Consider the following 20,294-nt stretch of genomic DNA (forward strand, 5'->3'; position numbering starts at 1 on the left):
AGTACTGTAACAGTACTGCCTCTTCTCTTCTGTTTTCCTCCACGGTTGATAGCAAGCCATGTTAGGAAGTTAGTCTTCAGTTCCCCTCTTAGCTAAACAAATCCTAATAAAAAAAAATCTCAAACAAGAACAGGCAGTGATCATAAAAGGACCAGTAAACTGTTCCTAGGAGATAAACTGCTTTGATGAAGTCTTTTGGGGGAAAAAATAGTGTAGAAGCTGTAGTTTAGTAGACCTAGAGAAGCTCAGTGGCTCATAGGTCATCTGTGATCTAGTGTTTCACAGCAGCAGATGGCAGTGCCAGCAGGCCAGGATGGTGCCAGAAGGTTACGCAATGGAATGATGCTTCTAAGACCTGACTGAACACCACATGACACATATATGTGCAGAAACACACTTCCCACACATTCTTCTGAAATTGCATCAAGATATTAAGACCTCAGGAACTCAGGGGATCTGCATGTTCTTGAACTTGTCAGTTAAAGGACCATTCGTTCCTTCCTCTCATGTTCACTGTTAATGTTGACCTATACTTTATGGTGTCATGGTCAGGTGACTGAACCATTTCAGGAAGCTCAGAGTGAAGTGGCACCCCTACACTGGCATAGACATGAAAACAGATGGAACTATAGCTTCCCTATGGTCTGGCCTCCATTTCCTGGTCCTCTCTGGGGCACGTGTGTGTCTGCCAGTGGGATATGGGTCAGATGGTCGGTTATCTTTATCCAGATTGATGCCAGGAAAACCTCCATCCGTTTGGAAACAAGATGGGCATCCTCCTGGTTCAACTTGGGAAACAAGGGACTTCATTGATAATGTACGCTATCTCTGTCATGTCATACATTGATAACGATTTCTACTACCTTACTCCTTACTATCTTACTCCTAGCACTTTATATTTTCAGTCTGCCATGCAGCTGAGTGCTATTAAATTGAATTTTATCTCTATATCTTTGACAAAGGTACTTCATAAATATTTTCTTGAGGCATGTGCTAATGAAGTAAAGGTTACCATATGAATGCGGGTCTGGTGAGGACTGGTGAGTGTGTACACAACGAGTAGAATGGAGCCATGCCAGTCACAGAGGCCCTTCAATGCAAAAAAGTGTAAAGCTTGTCTTCTCTCAGCACTCCAATACTTCCTGTCCAGCTCTGGTCTTATACCTCATTACGTTTTTTTATTTTTTCTACTTTTGTTGCTGCACTTTAAGGAGTCATTGTTTTTAGGATTCAACTGGGCCCCTGTTATAGATGCTGACCCAGAATATAATGAGCCATTGCCTTTTCTTTTTTTTGTAACGGTTTCTGAGATGAGCATGTGGTCTTTTTTCAGCTACTTCATAGATTTGTTATGAAGAAAAAAATGATTTCCTGTCTACAATAGGTGGATCCTCTCTTAAGACACATCTCTCTGGGACTGGTGTAAATCAGTACTCTAGTATCTGATAAAATTTTAAATACTTATTTACTGTCACATTCTGGTAAAGTATGTTTTTGTCCCAGTCTTGAGAATGCTTTTACAGCATTCAGGAAAAGTTAATGCTATCCTGTTCGTCTTCATTGCCAGGTGGCCACGACAAGTGGGGAAGTCATGACTGAAATATTAATCAAACAAATTCAAACCAAGAGTTGGTGAGACATGACAAAGAACATAAAGTTCTGCACATGAATCAAGCTGGATTTCTTTATTTTGATCTATTTGCTGAATTATATGTACTTTTTTTGCAGAATGATTGTCATGGAAGATTAATTTTCATTGATTCCTAGTTGATCATCACTGTGTGTGTAGTTGATATAGTTGCTGTGAGTGTTTGTTTGAACTGTCAGAGATTTTCCATAAAAAAAAAAAAACACTATTGTGTTTGTGAACGTGTATTTTGTTGCGTTGTGTGGTTTGCTTTTGTGCCCTAACATTACTCATGGTGCATCCAGAGAAGTGAAGAAAGCCCCAGGCCCATCAATAGTTGAGTAGTAGCACAGTTATGTGTGTCTATAATGAGGCATACTACATCGCTTCATCAATATTACATGCTGGCTTTCGGCCAAGAGATGTGCTCCGTGGTGTGTTCAAATATGAAGTATGAGTGTCCGTATGTGGGTGCGAATGTTATACATACAGTGTAATGAGCATTTTTACTAACTTAAGTTAGGATTCCTTGCAGACATGACTCGGAGACAGCTTGAGCCTCTTGAAATCTGAGACTTAAAGGGCCCTTATGTGTGCAGCTCCAAGTTGATTTTCTGCTCATATGTCCGGAGCAGTCCTGACCTGATGACCTCCTTTTTGCTCCTCCTTCCTTAACGCACTGACAGTAACATAATCACAGTATTAATTAAGACCAGGAGTACATCAAAGCTGTTCCTTTCCGGCTGAACCTGTTCATACATTCCATTCAAAGCCAAGAGAAATAAAATGTTTAAAAAAGAGACAGCATTTCCTCTTTTCTATGATTACAACTACTGGATAGACAAGAAAACAGCTTGCAAGAGTATGTACAGATTTATCTGATCATCTATTAAACAAAACTACACATAATTTGATTGCATATTTCTGTTTATTTCTGTCTGTGTGCACATGATTTATAAACTAAAGATGAGAGCTTACACAGAAAGTTTTCATGCAGTCCAGATGTTTCCAAAAGCGGAACTAGATTGATACATTTATTGTTTACAAAGGACAGGCTGTGAACCAACAAATGCTCAGAAACACTAATGTTCTGTAAATAACACTGTTGCTAATAAAGTTCACCCCTATTCCCACCTCATGGCTTCCCTTTCCATTTGGCCAAATGAGCAGCGCTCAGAAATGAAGTATGGGCAAGAATGTTAACGGATAGCATCAAAGGCCTTTCTCTAGATCTGTGTGTATGTGTGTGTGCGAGTGTGAGTGTAAAGAACCCCCACAGGTGATTGGATCTGATCTGATCTGATTGGCTCATCTGTCTGATGCCTTCCACAGGCAAGTGAGAGGAGGTGTTAGAGGCTTCCCTAAATAATTTAGATCTTGGATTTGTATTGATCACGAGCCATTCCACTACCCTGGCTCTCTCCATCCCTATTCGCCCATGTTCTTGTTTTTCGATTGTAACCTCCTGCCCCCAGCTCTGAACTCCCCTCCCCCACTTCACTCCACAACCTGTACATCAAACAGCATGCAGGTCCAGTGCTGCGAGGGAGCAGAACATGCATAAGAAGAGAAAGTGCAGGAAAAAGCTTTCTTTTTTTTTTCCAGTGGCTTCTCAAGAAGCAGTGAAGCTTGAATAAAGGTGTAAGCATTGGCTAAAGAAAGAAGTGGCATGGTGAAGGCAGAAAAAATGATTGCCTTTGTGTGTAGCATGTAAGAGGGCACCTGTACAGAGGAATGTGTGCATAGCCTTGATGATGCAGGTCAATGGAAGTGCAGAAATTTGCATTTTGAGTGTACTGAGGCAGCTCCAACTTTGTGCATTACTCCATTAAATACTACAACATGCCATGGCCTTGGGTCAATACAGCATAATGTAAGTACTAGTAAAATATCTCCACGTGATGTGGAATGAATTTGTTCAATAGATATTTTATTTCAGAAGCAAAAATAGCATAAATCAAAGACTCATGAATCTGTAGTATAAACACGACTGCTTTTCTAAATGGGATCTTTCTTTCTCATTCTTTGGATGCTGCAGAGTTAGAGGTGCACAGAGCACCAACGAATAAGATAATGCTTCTGTCTCCAAGCAAAATACCTTTCTCACAATGCAGCTTCCTGTGTACAGTATTCATACTGATGTGATTCTTGTAGTTCTATTAGAGCCTTTATTAATCAACAATCAGTTGTTTTATATGCAAATAAAGTCCCTAAAAAAACTCCCCGCATGTGTTAAATTACAATGAATCTGATATTATTTTCCCTGAAAAAAAGGTTTACATATGTCATTTTTTATTTTAAGCACATCATTTCACATTTCAAAAAGCAAAAGTATGTGACATGTATGAATCAAATGGTCTCATTGGTTATTTTTCAATTAAATTAGAAGAGCAACATTTTTAAGCATGTAATTTAATTTAATGTAGTTGAACATGGAGCGTGTAAGATATTAGAATAGAATAGAGTAGAATATATAATAATAATTATATTAAAGTCAAAGCTAGATTTTTGTGGAAAGGTTGTGACAGGAAACCAGAAGCGTAATGTCTGGATATAATCAAAAGTGTTGTGGTATGAATTATTGAGGCTTTGATATTGAAGAGAGCCAGGAAAGGAAGAGATGGCCTGAACTTTGCTCTTAAGACTGGGTGTAACGCATCCAGTGTGCACAGACACATGGAGAACACACACATTCAGACGCATACACTCAAACTCTGGGCGCCTTGTGTGAGGACATGTTAATGGACTGTCCCAGTCAGACAGACAGGCAGACAGGGCCACACAGGAGTCTACTCTGCCCAAATTCCCACCATGAAACACGCCCAGCCCAAAAGAATGGACGCCCCGAGACCAAACAGACTATGTTGCTAGTCTTACTAAAAACACATTAGCTACAAGTGCCTCCTCCTTTCTCAGATTTTTTTTTCTTTTTCATATGCAGGGGGATTCCAGGGTCAAGAAATAACAATGCCTCAATCTTTCACTGCTGCAAAGCATTCTATTCCTCAGTGTACAGAACTGTTTTTGTGGTAGTGTGTTCTCCTTTGAGCTACAGACTGTTCCCCTGTGCTCTGGTCTGTCTGTCTGGAAACAGTCCGGTGACTAAGCTCCCTTCCTTCAGCGTTGCAGCCGACTCTGTGGACCTGTCACTCAGGGACACTGTTTACGGGGTTAATCAATAGTTAATTTGCTGCTGGATAAACTAAGCTGTAGATATGTTCAGCTTGATAATGGACCTCTGGCAGTTTTCAGATCTGCTGTTGTCGGTGGTCATCTGTGATGAACACAGACTTAACAAAGTTATCAGGGTTACAGCCAATTAGCTCATCCGTCTCCTCAAATGTGATTGTCAATAGAGACAGACCCCGTTTAAAGTACTGTGGCAGATTACATTCAAGTACTTTTGTCTGTGTGACAGTCTTTAAGGTGATGATCCCAGGTTGTTTTCTTTGTCTGGAACTTTGGAAGTGACTGGATTTGACATAGTTCACTGTAAATTTAATGTAATTGCTGTCCTGTGTTTGGTTTTGTCTTTATATAATTGTGTGTATAGTTTTTTTTATATGTATACACGCACACACAAACGTATGTATATTTATATATGTATATATACATATATGTGTATGTGTGTGGGTGGGTGGTTGCGTGTGTGTGTATGTGTGTATATATGTGATTTATGACACTTAATCAGCAGTTCATCTCACTGTGAGATATGAATACACAAATACTAAAACATGAAAGGAATATTGCAAAGTTTACATTGTAAAAGATTTGCTTCTCTTGAAAGTGATATCACTTTTAAAGATCTTACTTTTATCTCTGTCTTCAGTGTCCATCTCTACCAGTGTGTCTTTTGATGGTCTGCTTGTGACTGGACTCTACACCTCCACACCAGTGCAGTCAGCTCCCATTCCAGCTCCAGCTGCTTTTGGCTTTGGTAAGTCGCACTTATTTTGCCATTACACGCTCCTTATTGCTTGTAGATTTTAGCTCTGAGAATATCCCCAATACTTGCTTGCACAATGGAGTTTCTAAATGAGGATGACCCTGCTCAGTGATACACATCTGCTCCCAGACTGAGCATAAAATAACTTCCCGCTTCGTTTTGTGACAGGCCGTGAATGAAGAGTGGCAAAGATGTGATCATAGGTTTTCATAGATATTTGAGAAGAAGAAAAATAATAGATTAAGATTAAAAAAGTAAAGAGACGACTGACATTGAAAGGTAGGTTCTGTGGTCTAGTGGGATTTTATTGGTTTTAAAAAAAAAACAGTGATAGAAGATTTTTCATGAAAACAAAAGGGAAGTGGATTTTTAATTTCTTGAATTGTTGGTTTCCTTCCGCTGTTATCTGAAGCCTCTTTGCACAGTCAGTGGATGCAGCTTTAAAGTTAGATCTGCATTAACACCTTGCTGTCAGTTGTTTTTGCTTCTTTTATTCATACTGCAAAATATAAATATCCTAAGATTATTTGGTCAAGGGCAGTCCTTTTAGACTGTTCGGTGAGCAGAATTTTACTAAGTGCATGTCATTTCTAGACGTAATGAGAATTGTTAGAACCAGATGAAGTGCATGAGGATGGTGCCCATGAGGCACTCTTGGTGCGCTAAGGGAGCATAAAGAACTCCTCTGAGAACAGGGCTAGTGGCCCAGTGTGTTCACTTATCCTGACTAACTCTACTGTTCTTCAGATGCTGACTTCACTTTGGCCCAGGCAGCTTTTCACTCTTGGCAGTTATTTTTATTCGAATGGAATCCAAGCACAGATTGCATCACCTTTGCTTCACTCTAATTGCTCAAAAAAGTTTCGGAGTGCAGCCACAATATGCTCAACTGTGACTTTCTGCATGATGTGTGTTCAAAGTTTGCAAAGCTTTCCATTACAACGTGTGTAATCTGCCAAGCTGTAACATGGAGCAGGTCTCACAGTGTCAATCAGCAACTCAGTCCTCAAATTAAGAATTCATTGCATTTTGTCTCTGTTCATAGTTTACAGCTTCCTCTCCCAGTGTAGACTCAAGACAACAAGCTCATTCATTTTTACGATTCTACATGGGATGTTTATGAGGAACTCTTAATTTCGTGCCAGCAGAGAGCTTTCTGGTCCGCAGACCACGGTGTCACATCTGGAGATCAAAGACTCTTCAGCTTTGTGAGGGCTGAAGGAGGATGCGCCCCAAAGAGAATATGATTTGTTAATGAGCTAACGAAAACCTGATGCTGTGCAGAATAGACCCTGTGTTGGAGCTTAACACTAGAACAACTTAACTTAACAATAGAACGAGACACTGCTTAATTTCCATTGTTGTGACAAATAAAAAGAGACATACGAAGATAGGAATTTCACGCAACTCCACAAGGGAGATTATGAGCATTGTGTTTCATGTAAAACAATTAAGAGAGGGTGTGGCTCTAATCCCTCATAATGGGGCACATGTTTCACATGTTTCTCTTAATGGAGGACATGTATGCATACACATGGAATTAGAAATAACAATACTTACTTTCATTCAAATACACACACGCTCCAAATGTGTATTGTTCTTAAAGAGATTGCAAGCTGAGAGAACATGTGGTTGACACATGTATCAGTGCAGGAACTGACATGAACTTTAGCACTGGAAGAATGAAACCTCACTGCACTGCTATCACAAAATCACTCATACTGGCAGAACATCAGTGGTAGAATAAGATTGCTGGGAGTTTCTGAGGTTTGAAATCAGCTTAATGGTAAACATAAGTCTATAAAGAGAGCAGATTGTTCATTTTTGCTACGTTGTTGATGTTAATGGTGTGAAAGAGGACACATAGAGGAAGATTTAGAGGACAAATTACTTCAATAAGGGAAAAATGAAGATGGTATAAATAGATAAAGGCTTTGAGATGGACTGGTGACCTTTCCAGGTTGAACCCTGCCCTGAGCCGTGTCAGCCGCTTGAGGCGCCAGCCCCCTGAGATCTACTACAGGATAAAGCAGGTATAGCTAGTTGATGGATAACCATAGGCAGACAGTGAGCTTTGGAGACAGTGAGATTAATGTTTCTACACTCTGTATTGGGATATCCTGTGATTGATGTGGTCAAAGGAGTTGCACCAAGTAAACAAGATGACTGCATGATGGTCTCCAAAGCGAGAATTCCCCTCAGCCTTCTATGCCACACTTAACCACCCATAAAAGTAGTGTACATGCTCTATCCATGTCTTTCCTTATTGTGTCTGCTCGTGTTTTTATTTATTTATTTTTCTGTTGTCGTACTCGTAAATGGAGACGCGCCCATAACTCGTCACTCACAAACACCATGACATTGAAGATCAGAAGTTTGCCTTTTATTTCTTCCACTCCCCTGAATTATAACACACTTACCAATACATTTGCAATAAAAATGTTTTGCTTTGAGGGACTGACTTTTACCGCATCATCACAACTCAGAATGACAGAATTTCTGATGGCAATTAAGGTAGGAAGACAATGTCTGTAGCTTCTGTTCTGTGCTGCGGCTGTAGATGCTCAAGTCTCATCAATCCTCTACAGGCAAAAGATCCCACACATGCCACTGGCAGCTAACTAGATATCTTTATGATACTATAATTGTCCTGTTATGGCTACTGTAGACAAACTGGAGCTTAAAACAATGTTGTGTTTTGGCGTACTGCCCACTTGAGAGAGGTACATTGATTGTGGTTTTCATAAATATGCTCAAAGGGGGCAGAGAAAGCAGCCTGGTGGAAGCATTCTGCAACTATTTTTCTATTTTAAGGTGCCAGTGGCTGGCAGAAAGACTCAAGGTTTTTTTTTATTTATTTAGTCATTTCTTTGGAATTCATGTAATTGCAACACAGTTAACACATGTTAATGCATGAAGTTTGGTGTCTAGTTTTATTTTAGTCTACTAGGTAATAAAGTTTGATCATCCAGTTACTCACTGTGGGCCTTTGCAAGATTATTTTAAAGTAAAATTTGAAGACTTTATGTGTGTAAGTAACTTGCTCTAAAAGGGATGTCCGTACAACCTGCCAGAAAAGCAATATGATTCTGGACTGACTCAGCTGCTGGAGAATTCCAACTGCCCCCTGTTTTTCCCTCCTATAACTTATTCCTTCAAGGGAGCTTTTTTCCAGTCCAGTGTCTTGGCTTCCTGAAACAAATTCACACAGCCTTCAAACTGGCATTTAAAAAGATTTTAAGATAAAGACAATGTCCTATGTACATAGTAATAATTAATCTGTGTATAAGGACAAAATGTTTGTTGTAATATGTCACATGACAATAATAAAGTGATGTACTGCAACTCACAGACCAAAGCCTAAATGGAAAGAATTGTCACATGTGGCTTGATTTGTATTGCTCCCCTAATGGCAAAATATTTCCCATCACATCATTATCCATTCAAACACAAAGACAGAACAAGCATTTGTTCTAAATGTCTTTTGCTAACTTATAATTACGATGATGAACAGGCACTTACAGGGAGAAGGGAGCTTTGAAAATAGATAGGAGGGAAATGGATAGGCAAAAATGCCAACATGAAGCTGACAAAGTGTATGAGATTAATCGAATGAGTGCAAGTGCAGAGTGACAGGAGAAAATTGTAGAAAGTGTGCATGAAAAATGGCAAATAGGGACCAATGAAAAGAAGACAGTGTGTGAATTATATAGGGAGGGGGATGGAGAGGAAGAAAATGAGAGGATGGCGCTCCATCACTCCCTTTGACGGAGTGGGTGATTACTGTTGCCTTGCCAATGCTGAGCTGCTGAGAAACTGGTCATTGATGGATAGCTCGTTTGCAGGGTGGTGTTTATTTTGTCGTTAATTTACATATTTGTATGTATTTGTGGGGCGGTTGGTTTCTGCTTGTGAGGATCAGTACTCATCTCAATATGATGAATCTGGCTGTCTGACAAAATGGACAGCTTAGTGACAGGGACATCCAGCTGACACTAGGCTCCCATGACGGATGGGCTCATGCTAACACACAGGCCGATTACAGATGAAATCCTGCAGCACCTTGACCTGTGGAGGATGGGCTCCACTGGGTCTGCAGCCAAAAGCATAATCATACCATACATATATTTAATTCTTAAAAGCATTCCATGGGTTGTTGGCATCCTGATTTCATTCACCATGACCAATTCTGCCTTGTTTTTAAATAAAGCTCTCAACTCCATGACATTCCTCAAAAAGCAGTTATTCAAAGATTATTTTTAAAGGAAGGGACTCTCAACAACTTTTATTATGCCAGTGTATTTTCGAAAATTTTGAAAACGTCCCAATTACTTCTTTGCTGGTTTAAGCATATTGTCATAGCAACACATTAGAAACACTGCTTACAAATGTTAGGTTTAATGCAGAGCTGTTTTTCTATGTTTTTGGAAGGCTTTAATGTCAACCTCTCTGTAAATAAAGATGTCATGTATGCTATTGATTGAACAAATTAGTTTTGTGTCAATTAAAAAAAAAACCCAGATCCTTTAAAAACAAAACTGGAGCATGAAAATAACAAATGTTATACAGTAAACTGATCTTGCCTGAACCCGCTCCTAAAACTGCACATGTACTTTCCACAGTAAATTTGCAACTTGAGAAGCCAGCAGCTCTTAGAAACATGCACTCTTTTGGAAAATACTGGCACTGAGCAGCACTGTCAGTGGATAAAGAAAAGGAAAAAGATACTATGACTTCCAAAAGCTGATGAATGCTTTTAAAACCACATCTGTCGTCCATCCTCAACCACAGAACTGTGGAGCAGTGTGTGCTGAATGCCTTCTGTAAGGTTGCTGGTGAACCGTGGTATGTAATGTTGTTGGAAAAAGGTCCACACATTAGTGGGTTAAAAGGACTTAAGCAATTATAGAAATACATGTAATAGTTAGTCATGAATGGCTATTCCTTATTTGTATGTGTGATTATGCATTCAAATCCAGATATCTACACTCTCATCCATCTCAAGACTCAAGGTTAACTGTCATCACCCTTTGCCACCAAGCTAGATTGAATGTCATCCAAAATGTCAAACTATGAGAGGTGGCAGCTCATCATGTCAGTATTTACAAAGACACATTCACAGGTGTGTTTCCAACTGAACAAAGCCTTGATTTGAAATTCTCTGTGTTTTCTCAAACAGTCCCCGGAGAGCACAACTGTGCTTCCACACACCCCACCCCCAATCAGTGGGATGAGGAGACAAACTTAGGAGATACGATGTATGGAAAGATACATGGAGGATAAAGAGGAATGATATACTGAAGGGGTGTAGCAGGGAGCAAAGAAGGGGTGAGAAAAGGGGTTCCCATGGGGAGAGAAACTGTCACTCCCTAGGAGACATCAAACGCACTGCAGCTCTGTGATCAGTCTGCACCCTGGCTCTCTGCTGACAGCTCTCTGACTCTGCTGCTTAAACTCCTTCATACACGCACATAGCTACACACATATACTCTTTCTTGCGACCGTAAGAGCCCTCGCATTCCCTGACATATCCATTCATATCCCAACACATTCAAATTCTACTGACATACGCATACTCATCCTGACTCTCATACATAGCATGTGCATCTGTGACACATTTGCTCAGATAGCCATCCTAACAATAACCTTGAACACTGCCAAAGTTTCCCTGTCACAACTCTGTCAAGGACACTGCACAGTCCCAAACTGTTGGTGCTAAACTATCGGCCAAACAGAGTCAAGGTGCTGCTGGCAGCCACAATGATGTTAATAATGATGATGATGACTTATCTAAGCTATTACTCCTTCTCTGCTAAGGGCTGAGGCACCAAAGGCTGATCCGTCCTGATGATGAATTCATTAGTACAGAAGATGAAATGAGTTGTCAGGGGCAGGGTTATGTATGGGAGGTGATTTGTGTTCTCTGCGGCACAGTCTTAGATCAGCCGCTAGATCGGCTGGGTCGGCTTGTTGTAAATTTCAGTGCTCTGCTGGCACAGGACTTCCCCAGCCCTCTTGCCCAGTCTGAGCCACTGTTCTGTCCCTCTTGTTGCTTAGCACCCCCTCTTCAAGGCCTGCAGGCTGCTAACAGGTGGCTAAACATTTGCGCTCTCTCAGAGTCCAGAGCAGTGCTTGGGTAATTATGTACCACAAGTCAAAAGTAGATTTCATCCATGTGCAAAGCCTGCTTAGATGCATAGAGCACACCCACCTTCAAAGAATTCAGAGTACATAATTTATTATCAATTTAAAGCAGATCAACCACAGATGCTACAAGTCTCGGCCATTCATTCTGACACGTAGTTCTCGCATATATGATTTTGCTGTAGTAGTATGTTGGAGCACATGCTGCTGGGAATTTACTAGTACACACAAGTGCTTTTGAAACGTACAATCCCTTCTTTGAACTCCCAGGGCATTCATGTATGTAGTTTTCAGTCCGTAGCAGTCCGTAGCAACACTTGTGTCTCAGTGTTTTTGTTTTGCTTTCTCTGGGTGTGGCCACATGTATGCACATGCTGAGCACTTCTCTTTCTTTTCTGTATATATATAGATATATAGATATATAAATATATATATAGATATAGATATAGATCTATAGATATAGATCTATATAAAAAAAAGCATTTTTTTCATCTAAATGTATGGTAAAATGGTTCAGGATATGTGAGAAAGCAGAGACATTGGAAGGTGGAAGCTGGGCCCACTGTGATAGAGATTTCAAAGCGGTGTAAGAGCTGTTGGGCAGTATTATTTTTATTTTTTTATCCTGCAGGAGAGAGCAGCAGGCGTAGGTTGTTTCTCCCATGTGTGGTCTCTCTCGAGCAGAGCTATGTTATTTTCTACCATGCAGAGATGGTGGTTATATGTCAGAGAGAATGAGAAAGAAATAAAGATAGAAGAACGAGAGAGCGCTTTGACTCAAACGCTGCTCAGATTGACACATATCTGTGAACGCCGGTGGGTTTGCATCATTTCACCACAAAGGCAAGCAGACTTTGAAATGTATCTTTGTTGTTTTTTTTGTGATATAAAACTCCTTAAATTCTGTACTTGCACATGCACCTTACATGTGTGTGGGTATCTGTGTTTTTAGTGCACACACTGAGAGAGTTCGATTTTACAAAGTCTTCTCCATTAAGTGCGTGCCAACTGAGCAGCACTCTTAGGTCTATTCATATTTAACATTTTCTCTCAGAGTATAAGAAACACTGAAAGTACTCCTAACTCTGTAAGCTGAGGAAGCTTAGTGTTTCTGCTGGTTTCTTCATGAAGGGCCCTTATTGAACCTCCTTCTAAAAGCCTTAGTGGTGAACATTAAGGCTCTACTACCTGGCTCATTTTTTTTTATGATAAATGCAAGTTGTATGAGAGCAGCTCACACAGATCCTCTTTGACCCACATTTTGGCAGAGAAAGTATTGCTGACCTTCTCTATGTTTTGCCCTCCTTACGAGAGCCAGTCTGTTGCTGTGATTTGTTCACTGCCTCCTAGCACTCCTCTGTCAGACCAGGCTCCGCTCCAGTCTCCATCATGAACACATTTAGATGCACACACGTACAGGGTGTACACACACCTCACAGGCGCTGTGCCATGCTTTCGCAAGGCTTTCCACTGGCTCCTCACCTGTCGCCCCAGGTCTCTGTCTCTCATTCTCAACATGTATGTCAGTATAGGACCCGCAAGACCATGGCCTCTCAAGTTTGTTTGTTTGCTGCATTGATGGGTGGGAAGTAGGGTCGTGGGTGGAAGAAATTAGCACAAGTCAAATCAGATTAATTAATCCTCAACTCAAACTATTAGCCGAGGAGTCTTGTTGAATTAAAAATCAAATTAGCCCTGGCGCCTGCCGGTAAAGCTGTGGTGTGTGCCTGCCAAGCTACAATGACACACACCCACAGGAGGCAGCTGCTCATGGGCTTTGCTCATGGATGTATGTATGTATGGAGAGTTGGAAGAAGAAACTGTTGCTCAAGGACTAGAGGATGAAGGAGGGGGAATTTAGTGACTTTGCCACCCAATGTGGGAAGATTCTCCTGGGGCACAAAGCTGGCTGCCTTCCACTGGTTGCTGCTCCACAGGCCTCACACCACTAGCATTCAGCAGCCTCAGCTATGTCACCACTATTAGGCCTTTTAGTCAGGCGTTACCTTGATGGTTCACATTAGAAACACACATGCATCTTTAGTCTGGGATTAAACTCGGTTTTAGACGAGCCCCTGTAATTGGCTTAACTCTACAAGAAACTTAATCAGCCATCGGGCCATCGAGCACATCTGTTGAGCCAGTGATGCATGTGATGCAAAAATTATGCTGCAGAAATCCCTGTGTTTTCTTTACAATGTGGTAACAATAGCAGGTGAGGCGCCTTGATATGTTGAGTTCTGCATGTGTCTGTACTTATCCACAGAAACAGGAGTGAGTGGAAAGCAGCAAAAAGGTCAGCAGAAACACCCGTTTGCTCAAACAGTGGCAGAAAATGCTCTTGAATCTTTGCTGACATGATAATACATTGTCTGAGCCGCCGATTTTACTTGGGGGCTTGGTGGAAAATCTCTACAAGAAGTCTGGATCTAATGTTACAGACATTTGCATTCTCACATGTCACTGCTCGGGAACATCTTTGGACTCCAGTGTGTGTGTGAAAGCAGCTTTTGAGATAGATGGAAGTCTAATAAGCCAACATTTTTCAAACAAAAAATTGTTGGGGTAGTGACCATGAGCGAAAGAAGAACCCATTCAGTTTTTCAAGATAGTGCAATGGCCATGGGAGATGACTGCATTCTTAGAGTAAGCTTCCTCCCTAGTTTTTTTTTCCACATTGAAGGATTCTAAACATTTTAGGTATTGTTATTTTCAGTTTAAACTTCCACTACATTAGTCCATTTTAAACAAAGCCTTTTTACATATGATTTTCAAGTTGGGACAGATGTGCCTTTGCTGCACATGTTTGTCACGTGTGAAAGTACAGAGGTGGAATCCGGAGGGCGAAGTTGACAAGGATGGTTTTGTTGCGTGCAGTGAAGGTGCAACTAATATGTGAAAAGGTCAACAGTGTCTTCCAAGGCTGAACTTTGTGGCCCGACAGTGTCCTATGTATAAGAACACAGATCCTTAATGATACACACACGTAAATACACATATATAAATAGTATTTTATCTGGTACATAAGCATTCCAACAGTGGGATACTCTCCACTCGATGAAATTAAATGTCACGTTCCAGTTGCTTGCTTCACATCAGTATGTCCTGGTCCCCCTAACATCAGAAGCAGACCTTGTTTAGCCAGGTGACATCCAACCCAGTATGGCTTCATTTGCAAATGTTTATTTCAAAGTTGCTGAAGCCAGTTGCTGAAGTTACCTATCATCAAATCATCAATCTAAATCAGTCAAAGTGGTAGTGCTCCTGTACTTGAAATGGAAGTTGTTTGAATCCAGGTCGGGGTTCTAGCCTCCTACCTTAGAATCTATGACCAAGAGACATAGAACTGAAGCTACGTCTGTTCAGACATGACCACATTAACAAAGCTTGCATCCATGTTGAAGGACGAAGGCATGCTGGTGAGAAATTGGCCGGTATTCTATCTTTTTCAGATGGTCGGAGCCATACTAGCAGCTCTTTGGAATAAACCCTACATTTTTGTGGGAGTATATGTGTGTGGCCTTGCCATCAGTAGTTTATGAATGATGGATGATTGCTGCTGTGAGAAACAATGGAAGCCAAGATGAAAGAGCAACTGTTCTGTGTATATATATGCACATACATAGGCATAAATTTGGTGAGCGCTTAGAACAAGGGTATGGGCGTGGTAACAAGGCTGGGTTTTTTGTACATCAGTAAGGTGCTATATATAGATTTACGTGTAGATATGTATAGTTTATGTGCAGATTTTATCTATACATGAATGGAATCACTCTCTGAAATATCAACTGGATAAACTATGCATGCATGGAAACATTTTGATATAATCATGAATTTATTCAGAGTAAGTCTCGCAAACATACTTTTTTGCACCTTCCTCGACACACATATACTGCTCAGCCTACTTCCAGGTGTTGTTTAGTCTCAGTTAAATTCTCTTTCATTTGTGTGGCAAACCTCTCACAATTTCCCACAGAGTCTCTTACTCCTATTCCCTCTGGCCACTGGCATCTTTCACCACCCATATTAACACACAGCTTCCTCCTGGCAACAGTGTGCCAGATCCCTGCCATCACTGCATCGTTGCCAACCCGTCTCCCTAGTAGTGTGATTGGCAGGTACTGAGATGGATCCACTTTCAGCCAATGGCAGATCAGAGTTGGATTGTCATGAGCTATGAGACCCTGCAGTGGTCTAGCTGACCAGCTGAGGATGGTACTGGAAAGAAGGGATGAAAGCAGCACAATGGAGGCACACAACGACACTTCGCATGAGATTATTCAGCAGCACAAAGTGTATGGGGTCCCTACTCAGGCTGTCAGTAGTGTTGTGATGTATCATTTATGTCACCATTGTGTGGCCTTTTCTTGAAACGTGTTGACAGAGGCATTAGTCTGGATTTTGACAGATTCCCATACATTCACTGGCTTTTAATAACACATCTTAATGCTCCACTAGGCTTATGACAGGTATTAAGAATTACCACATGAAACATGACCTTCTAATGGGCTTGTGTTCCAAATTATTTAGGGTAGTGTACATTTGATTTCTGAGCCAGTGGGAAAATTATAGCTGGCTATAAGGCTATTATCTTTCTGGGTATGCAAATTCATCCACGCACCCCAAGCATGCACACAACAGCCTTGGAGGACTAAAGATGTGCTTCATAAACATTCATATTTTTTCTTTTTAAATTAAACCCACTTTATTCTGTTACATTAGGTCCCTAGACAAAAATTTAATGATCTTATCTTCTTCTAGTACACTACATTACATAGTGGGGCTTCATTAATGCTCCAAGCAACTGACTTCTGTTCACTTTGAGTGTGTCTATCACTGCATGTGCATGTGCAGTCTTGCAGGGCCATGTAGGTATTTTGTAATACATTTGCTTCTTTAAAGTGAAGGTGGAAGAGTTTACTAAATTCAGTTTTGGTTCAAAGAAAGGAAATTAAGTAAAAATTATGCACATTTTCCCAAGTGCTTTCCTGTTAGTCTGCCTGAGATGTAATAATAAAGATTTTGAAGGTATCTTGAAATCATCTTTAAAACCATTTAGCAGAAATGGATATTATCCAACCAGACACAGATGGGTCACTCTAATAGTTTCCCATTGCTCCTCAAGCCAGATGCAGCTGAAGGACAGTTGTGAAATGGGTGTAAAATTCAGAAGCCGTTTGCTACTGACCAGATGTCAAATGGTGTGTATGGGTTTTGCTAAATGAGCATACTAATTTGAATGCTGCCTTTTGAATCCTTGCAACACTGCCATTAAGCTGAACTATTAGCTGTAATGCTGGTTAGAGCAGCTCCTGTTCATCCGACAGTGTTAAGTTCCTGTCTGGCTGAGCCAACCATTGCCCATCTGCTCCAATGGTAAGGATTCTCACCCCATTATTTGAATTTGAGCGCAGCTGTGGAAATCTCAATAACTTTCAGAGAAAGATATTAAGAGATTCTAAAGAGGACACAGATATAAATGTAAATGTTTTTTTTTTTTAAAGAGAATATGTACCTTGCCCGAGACTGACTAAAATAATTCTTGAATTCAGATCCAGATCTACACCAAACTTTCCACCACTGGTAACATGTCTGGTAACATGGAAATCTGCCTTTCACTTTCACACTGCTAACAAATAGACAGATGAAGAAATTATATGCAGAGTGGCTAAGTTAAAAAAATAAAATAAAATAACCATTCTGAACAGAAAAATGTTTTTGTTATTTGGGACATTGGCAGGCTAAATGTGAATAAATAACAGGCATTCAACTTCCCACTTCTCTTTTATGGTAAAAAAAATATATATATCCTTCAATTACCAGCAGAGACTGATGTCAGGGTGACACTCCTACAACCAACACATGACCCTTAAAATCCAAACACACCCATTTCCTGTGTTTTCTGTGTCTCAGACTGGTTTTGTGTGTGGGCATGCAGTGGAGTGCATTTGCGTGTGCATGTATGTGTGTGTGTGGGTTCATATTTATGAAACAAGCTTTGCCCAGTCATACCGTGGGAGTTAACAGGTCATCTTCCCTTGCCATTAATCACTGCCGACAGCTCATAAGTGCCGAATCTGCATGTGAAAGATCTGCATGTGTTTGCATGTGTGAGCGTGCATGTATTTGCATGTGTGTATTTGACCATAGCTATAGCCACAGATTTCCTGTGGCTGCTCATTGAATTAGAAGTGGCCTCTGCTGATGATTATCTAAAATGCAGCATGAATGCATCATTTGTGGCATTTGTACTGCAGCTACAAAATCTGTTATTGACAACTCATTATGTGGGTATTGCAAGCAATTCATTGTGTGACGACAGGCCCTAACATGGGTAGTAGAATATCCTTTTCAGGAAAGTATGAAATATTTACCCTTAATATACTATTATAACAAGAGGGTCAAGACCAGACTCAACTGCTTTAGTTTTCCTCAAAATCAGAGCTTCACAATTGGCTTGATGATTAAGTTAAAATTTGGTTTAAATGCTGCATGTTTGGGACTGAGATTGCATTTTCACTTATAAAAACTGAAAATGCAGGGTGCTGTATAGCTCAACTGGTTAGGCAAGAGTCATGCATACAGAGGCTGTTGTTTCTCGATGCAACCAACCTGGGTTCAAATCTGGGCCTGGGGCTGCATGTCTGCCCCACTCTCTCTGCCCCCTTGTCTGTATACCCATTGTTAAATATAGGCCACTAGTGCCCAAAAACACTATAAGTGTATACAAGCTCTGCTTTTTTATCACCTAATAATGGTCGGCTTTTGAATAGCGCGACTGCTTCAGGCACAAGTCTGGAGATTTTGAGGAAACAAGAGCAATAAAACTGATTTTTAAAAAAAGCACAATATATTGTGAGCACCTGTAGGCTACCAGACATGGCATCCTTTAAAAAAAAAAAAGATAAATAGATAAACCAACTTGGACTTTAACTGAATGAGGGGCAAAGCAGGTTTTGTATTTGGTGTGACCCAAAGTTCTGAAGGACATAGGAAGGGCTTTGCTACATATATTCTAATTTCACAGTGACGAGACTGCCTATCTTTCTATTTCTCAGCTCATTCCCTTGACAGAACCAGGAATGTTTGAGCTTTTCTTTCTGTCCAGGTTCACTAAAGCTTGTTGCTTTACTTGAACATTTGGGATTTGGATCACATTGAATAATACTGATTTTTTCTCCCTCTTTCCACACCCAGACATGAAAGGAATAAGGGATCTTTATTTGCATTTTTATGCCTGAGTGTATTTTTCAAGTGGGAATAGAAATTCTATGAGCAATGTCAAGTCCCAGTTCTGCTGTGTCCTGGAGTGCATCAGACTGCCTTTTCATCTTTACCCTAACCCAACTACTCTCTGCTTTCCTTTAACCATACCTTTGGCTTGCCTCTCTCCATCTTTTTTCTTCTGCATTCTGCTTTCTCTCTAGATATCTAACGTTTGAATTTTTATCATTTTCCCAGGCTATCGTGTCAACTTCTTTCAAACACTGTGTTAGTTTTTACTTCGTGCAATATTAGCCCAATCAGGGTTGTTTTACAAGAAAAGTTACGTGTTTAAACATGGGTGACCCGCTTAAACAGGCTGATTAAAAGCCTTTCCCTTTGCATGTAGTAGTGGGATTATTATGGATCTCTGTGGGTCAGAATGTATCAGCTCTGAATAGTGTTTCTATCTTTCAGAGAAAAGGCGTGTCCATAGACAACATTAAATGATGGCGTTACACTGTTTCCTGCAGGATGTTTCTTACATTCATGACTGAGATAATTAGGCTAGTTTGTTACTGTTGACTGGACTGTCAGCACCACATAAGGGGACCAAGAATGAGCTTCCAGTTGCCTTGTCTAAAGGTTAGAAAAAAAGGAAAGAAAATAATCTCATCTCTTCTTGTCTCTGAGTTGTGCTGCTAAATTCCATCACTTCAGTTCTCTCTTTCTGTTGTCTTTACATTGCCCAGAAAGCAAAGCTTTTATTATGTATATCTGCAGGAAATGTTGTGAGAAATATCCATGGAACTTCTTCACTTCTTCTGCCGCAAGATTATACAATTAGAGACACAGCTGTTGGCTTGACTTGTCTTGGTCGCAGCCATGAATAATTTTGGTTTAATTTTTATTCAGTTTTATTCCTTCCCTAACTGTAAGATTTATCCAAATATGTCACATGAATATAAATCACACAAATGCACTCTTGTTCACTGAACCATTTTAAGAAGGTTATGATGTGAAAAATTGTGTATACAGTACTGTATTTGATGAAAACATTATGAAAGGAAGTTCCATTACAATATACACTATTTTCAGGTTATACCTACAACACAAACCTATTACTATGATGGTATTGCACTTTTTCTGTGTTTATTGCAAAGGAATGGCTCTTCTGTACAAAAGCGCTCTGTAAATAAAGACCATACATTTTTTCATTAAACATGCAATTATCTGTGTGACATATGTGGAAAATGCAGCTCTTTCAGTGCTTTTTTTGTACTGCTCACTCCACAATTATCCAGTCGCTGTCCCAAATTCTTGTACGAATGGTTATATGTAAGATTGCACTCAGGATAAATTGTAGCCATTATG

At 40.3% G+C, this 20,294-nt stretch overlaps 1 protein-coding gene across 4 annotated transcripts in view; it reads left to right on the forward strand.

Moving 5' to 3' along the window:
* LOC140307286 (reelin-like) overlaps positions 1 to 20,294 on the forward strand; it is a 92,321-nt gene that overhangs the window by 15,751 nt on the left and 56,276 nt on the right. For all 4 annotated transcript variants that reach the window (XM_072386093.1, XM_072386094.1, XM_072386091.1 and 1 more), the window contains exon 2: positions 5,457 to 5,564. In XM_072386093.1, coding sequence (XP_072242194.1) covers positions 5,457 to 5,564 — 108 coding nt within the window. The remainder of the gene's footprint in view (positions 1 to 5,456; positions 5,565 to 20,294) is intronic.

This window comes from Leuresthes tenuis, unplaced genomic scaffold, assembly GCF_036924035.1.
Source record: "Leuresthes tenuis unplaced genomic scaffold, fLeuTen1.0.hap1 SCAF_5, whole genome shotgun sequence".
Lineage (NCBI taxonomy): Eukaryota > Metazoa > Chordata > Actinopteri > Atheriniformes > Atherinopsidae > Leuresthes > Leuresthes tenuis.